Here is a 10,574-nt window from a genome sequence, read left to right as displayed (position 1 = left end):
GATGCGTTTCCTCCAGCGGTCACAAGCGACCGACTCTAGGGGTCTCTCAGCTCCACTGCCGCAGCGGGACTGCTAGCGAAAAGGAGTGACGTACATTTTGAATCTTTAGGTAAAAACCGGTCCCCATTTTTTTCCCATCCCAGGCGCAACAGCCGGCCGAGGCTCAAGTCATCAGCAGCCGGAGCTTGTCTCCTGCTACCGCAACTTTCTACGGCACCTTTTTTCTTTTCTTCTTCTTTACTCTCCTTCAACCCGTATTCCCAAATTCAGTCCGATTGCGCCTCCAGATATAATCTCATATCTTTTTTTTTTTTTTTTAATCTTCTCCCTAGCGCAAGTCACAACGATCCTCGCCGTCCGAAACCGTACCTGCACAAGACACGCTGCGGCAAGCGTTGTGATACCCTGACAGAAACGTCAATAGCCGAGGCACCATGGCGGCCTCGGCGTTCTTGGAGGAGTTGAAGGTATGCGCAACTAGGCGATGAGGCTTCCCTTCCTGTCGCAGAGATGGAAGAAGCGAATATATTGGGAATAAAATTGTCAAGATTGGAAGCAAAATGCTCACCTATCTATTCCGCGACAGGCCGTTGCAGAGGGCATCGCGCTAGACCCGGCATATCATGACGTCCTATCGCTGGTGAAGACGGTGCGCAATGGCGCAGTCTACGGAACCAAAGTGCGGTTTCCGCACGCGCTGGTGTGAGTTACAGGATGAACTTGAATATCGGAGCCTGTTGGAGTTCTTGGGTTTTTTGCTAACGTGTGCGCGATAGGATGATCTTTCTCTTCCGATCCGGAACGTACGTATCTTCCCTTGGCCGCCGACGATACCCATCGATGGCCGTCTATACATGTATGCGCACGTTGAGAGGGAGACTCGTATTAACAGAAACTTCTGGGCGGTAGATTCAAAGAAAAGGCTTCGTTGGTGTTTAGAGCTACGAAGAAGCATGCCACAAACTTGGCCAAATTTGCGTCCATATACAAGATTACAATGCTGGCGCTGAAGCGCTACGGGTCTACGCCTGGCAAAGAGGGTAAGTGTCTCCCCGTGTGATATTCTGCGGATACAACAGCATTAGATGCAATACTCACTGACACGTCCTCTCCGACAGGCCCCCTCGATTCCTTCTTCGCGGGCCTCCTGGGCGGCTACCTCGTCTTCGGCCAGCGCTCCAAGCGCTACGGCAAAATCTCCTCCGTCAGCCAGCAGATCGTCATCTACATCTTCGCACGCGTTGCTCTCGCCCTGGCGCGCCTCGCGGTCAAGCCGGGCCACGGCCTGCCCATCGTTTCGTCCGAGCCGCTGCATTCGCAAATCAGCCACTACGCATGGCCGGTGTTCGCCTCGGTGTCGTGGGGCTTGGTCATGCTGCTGTTCAAGCACCACCCCGAGGATCTCCAGTCGAGCTTGAGGAGCAGCATGACGTACATTTACAAGGACTGCGACGAGTGGGATTCGCTGAGGACTTTACTCTGGCATAACAAATAGAGCGAAGGAAGGAAAGGGCCTTGTTACACGGTTAGTTGGATAACAACTTGGTGTCCGATAGATGGATGCCTTTTTCTTTTTAGAACGCGCTTTTTTGGATGGGCACATAGTCGGCGTTTATGTGTTGCTGCATTTACTTTGGCCACATCACTGGTTTGCAGGTGTAGTTTACTGGAGGGTGTTTTTGCTGTCTGGGCTTTTACTGGAAGATATATAGCGGTGAACAAATGTACTGCATGAACAAGAAAAATAGCAAGCAAGCATTGTGCTAATACTGCTGATTTTGCATACAAAACAGTGCATGTCTACATATCCAATTTCTCATTTCTTAATCTACCTTAATCAGCAAGGTAATACCTATTGAATTGTAACATCTGGATGATGGCAGGTGCTGACTACCCCAGCAGCCTGATTTTAGCGGCCTTCCGGGAGCTACCCCGCTGTAGCTTGGCGCTGCCCCGCCAAACAGCTTCCACTATCAACATCATCTTATCACCTTCTCGTTCTCTGGACTCTCGTCTTCCAACAAACAGCCCTCTTCAGCCATCCGCCCCCAACAAATCTCTCTACAATGGATCCCAATCCAAAGGTAACTGCGGCCCTCGCCGCCACAGAATCATCTCCCGGCGATAAAGGTCCCCTCTACGAAGCTCTCCTCAACGACATCTCGACCTTTTCCTCACCCGCTCCTACCGCAGCCGACCTCAATGCCGTCTTCGACTCCTTCTTCAGCCAGAGCCTTGGCCTCGTAGCAACACGATCATTCCTCAACGTCTTCATCGCAACACTCAAGAATATCGAGAAAGAGAGCCTGTGGATCGAGGTTGGAAACCGAACGCTGAGCATCCTGGCAGCCCAGCCGTCGTCCTTCTTCGATGCCGCCGCCACAATATATGAGCTCGTGGCCACGGCTCACGAGAACGACGAAGACTTCCTCGACGCCGCAAAGGCCCTGGCCGAGATACCCCTCGACAGCTCGCAGCGCAAAGTGTCAGATGCCGACAAGGCCCGCGTGTGGGTTCGCATCGTGCGTAACTACCTAGAAGTCGGCGATGACACAGCCGCCGAGACGTACATCAACAAGCTCAAAAATATCATGCACACTGTCTCGGACCCGGATCTCAATTTACACTTTCGTCTCTCGCAAGCACGCATCCAGGATGCGAAACGGGACTTTTTGTTTGCCGCCCAGCGATACCACGAGATCAGCTTCTTCCCCGCCGTGGCCGAAGAGGAGCGCCTTCACACGCTGAGCATGGCTGTCAAGTGTGCCATCCTGGCGCCCGCCGGACCAATGAGGAGCCGGATTCTGGGAAGACTATACAAGGATGAGAGATCAGCGCAGTTGGATGAGTTTGGCATCCTGGAAAAGATATTCCTGGACCGGCTGCTCTCGCCGGCAGAGGTGGACAAGTTCGCAGAGGGGCTGCAGCCGCATCAGCTAGCCACCACAGCTGACGGATCTACCGTTCTCGCCAAGGCAGTCATGGAGCACAATTTGCTTGGTGTATCAAGGCTATACAACAACATCCAGTTCGAGGCCCTGGGCTCATTGCTGGGTCTGGATGCCGATAAGGCCGAGGAGACAACCGCACGAATGATCGAACAAGGACGACTCGTGGGACGAATGGATCAACTAGACGGGATTGTCTGGTTTGAAGGTGGGGAAGCATCAGGCAAGAAGGGCAGTGGCCGCGCTGAGGCTCTGGCGGGCAAAGAGATGCGCAGATGGGACGCCAACGTAGAGAGTCTGGCCGAGGAGGTTGAGAACGTCATTAATTCGTTACAGAAGGAATTCCCTGTAAGAAATCTTCCCCTAATCTGTCTCGCTTACACCTCGCAATGAATGCTTCAGGAAGCTAGTCACTAACATTGTACGTATCAAAACTAGTCCTTTGTTGCCGAAAATCTTGCCGCATAGGTAAGCCAAGACGAGAGTCTGAAGAAAGGGAGAGAAAAAGACAGAGAGGTGAAGTTTCATGTGACACCGCTTTCGGGAATATATGGAGTACTTTGGCGTGCATGGTGCAGCGAGGAATTAGCTAATGCGGGATTCTAAACGTCTTCATGTTTTTATTTTATTTTATTTCTTTTTTTTTTTTTTTTTTTTTGTTTCGTTTCTCGTAGACAGGCATTAAGACTATACTACTACTGTGTCAAAAAAAGACGCAATATGTTTTTGCGATAGGCTTTCCCCATTTCATTTTGTCCTGTAAATAACCTTGAAAGTTTCTTATTTGGAGATGCTGATGTCAAAGCGGTGCAAAAAACACAGGTTGCCCTTATGACGCACCCCTTTTCTTACTCGCAAACAGCTATCGATCCTACATCTTCTAGATGCACATTGCTTTATAGTATAGTTACACATAGAACTCCGGGCTGTCAAAGATAAGAAAGGGGAGAAAAAAAAAATGCAGATCAAACTCCCAAAAATCCATGTATGTCATGTTCAATCCCATAATACATTCGATCCCGGTTAAACGCCTCTCATATATCTTCTTCTTCTTTCTTTCTTTCTTTCCCAGTTAGTCTTCAATATCGTCATCGCTGAGAACCAGCTTCTGCTTCAACATCCCTGTAACACCTGTTCCGGCTTTGATACCCATCCTCTTCTTCCGGGGGGTGCCGTCTTCCGATGGCTTATCTGTTGCCCACATCTCTCCCGTTGCGCCATCATCGTCAGCATCAGACTCGTCGTCTGGCGAGACGCTCACGCCGGAGAAGGAAACAATCTTTTCGAGGTCTCGCTGCCGTATGCCTGTCTTGCGGCAGCGGGCAATGTGTGCCATGTAGGGGAGCCGTTCGAGAAGTAGTTCGCGGCGAGATGTGCTGCCAAGGGTCATAATCGGGGGGCTGTCACTCTCTTCTTCGCCTTCTCTTTGCTTGGTATCTTTGGACGCAAGAGCTTTGTCTGCTTGCTTCTTCTGCCCCTGGTTAGAGCTGGCAGAGAGCTGATTCCGTCGAAAGATGCTAGCACCGTCCATGATGTTCCTCGTTGGGAGCTCAGCTTCGCTTCTCAGAATTTTCCCAGACCACACGTCAATGAGTCCTCCAATCTCTTCCTTTGTCCGCCAAAGCTTGAGACTTGTCGGGTAGAACATCTTGAATGCGTCGCTGCCCTTTTGCGTACTTACCGGTTTTCTCTTGACGGGATTAGGTAGGGAAAAGAGCATGCCGCGTACCGCGACTTGGAACGTTATCTCATCCTGCCGGAGGACATGGCTTGCAGAATCTCCAAAGTTCCCGCCGAATCCGCCACGTCCGCCAAAGAAGACGTCTCCAGAAGGACTAAGCAAGTCACCCAGGGAAAGATACTCAATACATTCATTGACGTAATCAATCGGAGTCGAGAGGTCCATCGGATCAGTGCCTTCGCAAGACAACACGTAATTCTCGTGTAGAGCCGAAATGAACGTATGCGTGTCGGTACCAGTCTCGTCGATCAAAGAATCAACAGATACCAGTGATGCTTTTGGGCGCGAATACTGCGACAGATAACTCGGTAGCTTTTCTGCTGGATCATTCGATGGCATATCGTCTCGCTTATTGTAGACCACTTTGCCAACGGCGTGGAAAATGCCCAGGCTAGCTTCGCGCTGAGATATTTGTTCGAGGCTCTCCTCTTCGCCGCGTGTAAGGGCAATGGCATCTTTTGCTCCTTTCTTCTGCTTTGTAAACGTTACTTTGGATCCCCAATCGGTATCTTGATCTCCCTTTAAGCATAGAAACTCGAGCGATGATATGGCACTGCGAATGTCGCCAATCTCACCGAGCCGCTTTAGTACCAGCGGCCCTGGTGTTCGCCTCCGACCTGACTTTCGTGATTCTTTTTGCACAACAACCTCCAGAGCTTTGGATAACAGCGAAGGGGCTATCGCGTTAAATTCAATCAGGCCGACTCCTGGATGTCGGAGGATTTCTGGTCCAAGCAGTCGATGAGCAGTCAAGCTATCTGCTGAAGCCGACGTCGTAGTCAACAATGTCTCCGATATTATGATAACAACGGGCGTTATGGGCTCTGTTCGCTTCTGCTGTCCAAAGGTATGGAGAGACGGCGTTTGCGACGCCAGATACTGAAGGATGGTCCGTCGAAAAGATGACAGCGCAGTTGAGTTTCGAGAAAAGGTGTTTGGGAATTCTTCGATGAGAATTATCTTTCTGCTGCTACTGCTGCTGCCGTTTTGCGCGGCGCCGCTTGAGCTCGCCGGCGTGGATGATGGCTCTGGTTCTTCCAAATCTAGAGCCCCAAACTTGCCTCCTCGCCCAAGGAAATCCTCAAATTGCGCCGATGACGAGACGTAACCAGTCACTACATTTCCCGCAGGATTCTTCCACTCTAGGATCTCAGACCCCATATCGCTTGCCAAAAGGCGGACTGTTGTGGTCTTCCCAGTGCCAGCGGCGCCTTTCAATATCAGCACCCGCTGCCTCATTCGACCTCCCATAACGTCCTCAAGCCATCTCCTGACATCTGCAACCTTTTTCTTGTGTACTGCCAGTTCGTCCAAGTTTCGCGGGCCAAATCGTTCCGACCACGGGCGTAAGTCATCATTCAATGCATCAGTGGTTGTCGGTCGACTTGGCTTGAGGAACCGTTGGCTCATAGTTAACGAGCCTGTGGGGGTGGATTGAGTCCCGGCACTCAAACCTTTCAGTCGTTTCCTCACATGCTGCCCAACCAAGCTGGAGGAGCTAGCTTTGAACTCTGATATCTCGTCATCGTCGGATATAGGGTCGTGAATCAGATCGTCTATCGGTTCTGTCTTTCTATCGGCTCCCAACCCCGGCCTTGTCGCCTTTTGCGCCTGTTTAGAGAAGAGAGTCTTCAAATCTGCCGTCTTCCCTTTGTCTTCAACTTTGCCCGCATCGCGGGTTTTCTTAGGGCTGAAGCTTGTGCCATTCTTTAGCGATCGCGACGGGCGAAGAGGGCTGCCATTGTTGGATTGACCATTCGCGGTTCGTCTTTTCGCGGGGCTCGGTGATGCGGTAGGCGCTCGTGCCTTTGATGGAGTGCTTGGTGAGGATAGAAGGAAATTAGTCAAGGTATTGGCCTTGGGCTGCTCGTCTTCATCGTCGGACGCCTCAACGGTATTCCGCCGGCGACGCTTCGCGGGCGGTGCCATTAACGCGACTGAAGCATCTGTGCTGTGAGATCCCCATGCAATTCTGGCGCATACGATGCAAAATAAGCCAGATAGTCACTCGGTAGTGTCGACAGAAGAGCTGATGGTATCAAGAAGAAAGAGTATGGAGTAATATGGAGAGATGAGAGGCAATCTTGGGATGCCTAGCTAGCGAGTAGTCTGTGTACAGTGTATACATCTATCAACATTTTAATCAGCACTGTATGTTCAGCTGCTAAGGCAGCCGTCACTAGGCTGAACTCAAGCGGATGCCTGCAAGGTTGTTATTAGGCTTGTACTTCGTGCATATCAACCTTCCAAAAAAAAAAAAAAAAAAAGGGAGTCACAATAATTACTACCTAGGTCTCTATCAAAATACATATCAACAAGTACTAGTAGACATTCATATATCACCAGATACCTAGACTAGAATACAGTTTACGAGAAGAAAAAAAAAAGGGCCAACCTTCAAATACTACCCAAGGTTCAGATTAGATTTTGTTTCCATGCTATGCCTCATTACCATGCTTCCATTTCCAAATCCATCTCCACCAGTATCCAGTCGAATTGCCAGTCAAATATCCCCTTTAATGCTTAACTAAAAAACCCATCCGTGAAAGTTGTCAACAAAAGTTACTGCAGCTTGAAGGTAGCGCTCGTGAACATCGCCCCATGTTCGAGCAGTGTCTCTGATCGCTCGTATCGCTGTACGTATCAATGTCAGCATCTAGTCATACGCTTCTCTCTCAATCTCGGTGTAGAATTGCGAAATAGAACTGTACCTTTAACATAGTGAGCGTCTTTGGACCACGCTGAGTTCAGCGCTTTATCTTCCACATATTTCCAATTTTTGCCTTTCAAGTCGGTCTCAATATTGTCGTAATCGGGCAATGGTCGGCCCTTGATACTGAATACAGCCAAGACAAAAAGCCACCATGCTCTAACCAGAGCAACATGATGCTGGGGTGGGATAAAAGGCAGGAGAACGCGGACAGCATGGCTGGAAGTTAAGATATGAACGATGAAGAAGTTGTATGCGTGGGTTCCTGGCTGAACGGTGGCTACAAGCAATGCGACAGCCGCTTCTTGTGACAGTTCAAATTGTTTCTTCGGATCGTCGTCAATATCCCATCCATTCCAATATTCCAGGAATGCCGACTCATGATCTTCAAGATACTGTTGCATATCACCGACTTGAACTTGCTCCTTGCTAAACCTATCGTCCTTGGAGAGCTGGATTAAGAGGTCTAAAGGCACTTTCGATTTCAGTGGCGACGGCCTGGTATAGGAGCTGTCATCAAGGTACTTGTGAAGAAAGTCATACTTGACGGAGACCAATGCAAGCGCCTCCATAGCAATTTCTTTGCTATCCACCTCATATGCATAGCCAAGATGGATGATTGGATGGCCAACTAACATTAATCAGTATGTGAGGTTCAGAAGAAAACTGTTGCGGGAGGGAGATTTCATACGCCCGTCTAGCAAAGCATGAAACAGCGGCTTTTGGCCACTGAATAGGAAATGCTGCACTTCCTTCTTCCAATCGTACGCAAATTCCATGGCGAGTTTATCCTCAAAATAATCAATAAAAGCTCTTTGGTAGCGTTTGTCTCCAAGAAAGTCTCTCCAGTCCTCATCAATCACCTCGGAAGGCGACGGCTCCCACGGAACCAGGCCTTTAATCTCGTTATTGTAAACCTCATTGAGATGGTTTTCATTCCCTCCAAGTAGGTAGGTCGAACCGAGTATGTGAGGATTATGGTTGTCGAACTGGAGGTCGTTCCACAATATGGCGTAATTTACGTGGTTTGCCTTCAGCAGATGCTTGAGGCATCGAGCCCGCCTATCAGTGTTTGTCTCAACATGATGGACTTCAACAGACGGCAAATCAATGGCTCCCGCCCTAGATCTGCTGCCAATGACCAAGCTGGCACCCGGGATGTATGAAAGGAGTCCCGACATCCTCGGTGCGTTTATGTGAAGAAGATGACAATTGACTTTGATTTACAACAGAATTCCAACCTCATCAAAGTACCAGTTGTGTTGGGGCGACAGTGCTCTGGTGGAATGGCCCGAGTTTATGTGGAGATGGAGGATTATAGTGGGGGGAGCTTCTGCACTCCCGCGCTGCCCGTCCTATGACGCTGCAAGTCACGCGTTTTCCAGCCACAGACCAGAATCGCGAAGCCTCGCCCCGGCCTCAGCCTCGGCGCCGACGATTCAAAGGCAAACGCTCGAGATATAAGAGTATGCCAGGAGAGCCATGGCGCAGTCTTATACCGCGGTTCTCTCCATATATGCCGAGCTGCTCTCAAACATCCGACAAGTGTCTGTTAGAGCCACGCTCTCCTCATCGTCAGACTCGACAACCAAGGCCGAGATCCTTGACGATGGCCGTCGCATCCAAGTCCACCACCGGGGTGAGGTAAGATCGCTTGATCTTCCAGCCCGAGTCTCAGTGCGCTCTGCGATACCTATCCCAGAAAAATCTTCGCTGGATTTGGCCTGGAGATTGCCGGTGCTCGCCACTGAAACAGGACTGGCGAGATTCTCTGCCGAGAACCAATCAGTACCTTGGAGTTCAACGGACATCAAGGCCGGGTCCTGCGTCTGCTGCCGGCACTGCGATAGTGTAATCGTGAAACGAGGGCGCATAAAGTCATGGAAAGACTTGCCCAGCGAGAACTGGGCGGAGATGATGGAGTTTTGGCATTGTCACAAGCCTCATGAGCATGAGCATCACGATAGCGAAACCTTGTCTAAGCGCGGCTACGGAGCTGATAGTTCGATCACTGCCCAGCCAGAAATTGGCTTTGTGGACCTCACTTCCTTCATGTTTTCCGAATCGGACTGTGACGGCCTTTTAGTAAGTCTTGACTTAATCCCCCCCTATTCCATCTATTCGCAGTATCGTTTAGAGACGACGGGGAAAGAGAAGGTGGCCTAGCCGAGTGTATACATACCTCTCAGTGGCCCGGCCACCGATACAATTCCCCAAAAAGGATGCAGTGCTTCTTCCTGCTTGACTGTGGGCGGCTCTAAGGCCCATACCCTTCTTTCACGAGAACGGGTTAGGCATTAAGGCTGATATAAGCAGTCTCTTGCTTTTCATCCAGTTTCCAGAGATGTGGGATTCAGGAGATTAAAGGAGATATATCTATAATATGCGTAGACGTGATTGCACCGCGTTTATTTCTTGGTGCGTAGGATAGTTTAGCTTACTAGCAGCAGTTTTCCCACCCCGCTTCGGATGCCTCTTTCGATTCCATCAAAGAAGCCATAGGCGAAGCCGATCCAGTGAAGCCTTTACGTATTTCCTGTAAATCTTGCAGAGCAGACATCGGAATGTTTAATGCGCTGGCATCATCTATCACCCTGTTCAAGTGGCAGGTTACGTGTGAAACGGCCCAAGCTAGTCAAGCTCCGAGCAGTTCAGAGTGCCTGGCAGCCACTCTGATAGCGACGATATCTCGATCGGGCTCATCTAAATCTGTGGTGGCATCACATACACTTGAGGTTGATCCAGAGGGATCCCAATCAGAGACATCCCAATCTCTACATCTCTGGGTGCTCAACGCGAATGTGGTGTATTCGTCAACCATGCGTGAAGGAAGGCAGGTGGCGATCAAAGTATTGTATCAAGACATTGGTGCGGAGGAAGGGAACAAGCTGGTTGATTCCATGACTTCAGGTGTTCAGGAAATCAGCTTTCCAGCAGCCGCTATAAAGACGGCTCGCCAAAGTCTGCAGGAAAGCAACGACTTAATGCCCGCCTCAGAGCGGCTATTTCAGCAATGGCATGTTGGCCTGCTAGAACGTTGGGAGTAGGCGAACTATTCACAAGGACAAGGGATAGAGCTGATATCTAGCGTTTGAATGACTTGACATGGATTATTGGCATTAATATGCCAGGGCCGTGAGAGCCCGAATGGGGACTGGTAGAAATGAATATCGCG

General features: G+C 50.1%; 5 protein-coding genes across 5 annotated transcripts; 3 read left to right on the top strand and 2 right to left on the bottom strand.

The window, feature by feature from the left end:
* Window positions 1–223: 223 nt before the first annotated feature.
* TrAFT101_007657 (uncharacterized protein) lies at window positions 224–1,763 on the top strand. The gene is made up of 5 exons (XM_024908440.2): window positions 224–467; window positions 587–702; window positions 777–803; window positions 910–1,040; window positions 1,119–1,763. Exons 1-5 carry the CDS (start codon window positions 435–437, stop codon window positions 1,493–1,495), a joined length of 684 nt encoding a protein of 227 aa, XP_024759241.1. The 5' UTR covers window positions 224–434; the 3' UTR covers window positions 1,496–1,763.
* A 303-nt stretch (window positions 1,764–2,066) lies between these two features.
* TrAFT101_007656 (uncharacterized protein) lies at window positions 2,067–3,416 on the top strand (the record flags this gene model as incomplete). Its single annotated transcript, XM_024900569.1, has 2 exons — window positions 2,067–3,296; window positions 3,387–3,416. 2 exons carry the CDS (start codon window positions 2,067–2,069, stop codon window positions 3,414–3,416), a joined length of 1,260 nt encoding a protein of 419 aa, XP_024759242.1.
* A 209-nt stretch (window positions 3,417–3,625) lies between these two features.
* TrAFT101_007655 (uncharacterized protein) lies at window positions 3,626–6,734 on the bottom strand. Its single transcript, XM_024908441.2, has one exon. The coding sequence runs from the start codon at window positions 6,616–6,618 to the stop codon at window positions 4,021–4,023; it is 2,598 nt and encodes an 865-aa protein (XP_024759243.1). The 5' UTR covers window positions 6,619–6,734; the 3' UTR covers window positions 3,626–4,020.
* A 223-nt stretch (window positions 6,735–6,957) lies between these two features.
* TrAFT101_007654 (uncharacterized protein) lies at window positions 6,958–8,690 on the bottom strand. Its single transcript, XM_024904135.2, has 3 exons — window positions 8,091–8,690; window positions 7,401–8,030; window positions 6,958–7,323 (listed from the first exon to the last, which is right to left on the bottom strand). Exons 1-3 carry the CDS (start codon window positions 8,578–8,580, stop codon window positions 7,217–7,219), a joined length of 1,227 nt encoding a protein of 408 aa, XP_024759244.1. The 5' UTR covers window positions 8,581–8,690; the 3' UTR covers window positions 6,958–7,216.
* Window positions 8,691–8,881: 191 nt separating this feature from the next.
* TrAFT101_007653 (uncharacterized protein) lies at window positions 8,882–10,446 on the top strand (the record flags this gene model as incomplete). The annotated part of the gene is made up of 2 exons (XM_024901987.2): window positions 8,882–9,484; window positions 9,850–10,446. 2 exons carry the CDS (start codon window positions 8,882–8,884, stop codon window positions 10,444–10,446), a joined length of 1,200 nt encoding a protein of 399 aa, XP_024759245.1.
* Window positions 10,447–10,574: the final 128 nt, after the last annotated feature.

This window comes from Trichoderma asperellum, chromosome 4 (assembly GCF_020647865.1).
Source record: "Trichoderma asperellum chromosome 4, complete sequence".
In the NCBI taxonomy this organism is placed as follows: Eukaryota; Fungi; Ascomycota; class Sordariomycetes; order Hypocreales; family Hypocreaceae; genus Trichoderma; species Trichoderma asperellum.
The sequence above is the reverse complement of the archived record's forward strand: the minus strand, read 5'-3'. Positions and strand labels throughout refer to the sequence as shown.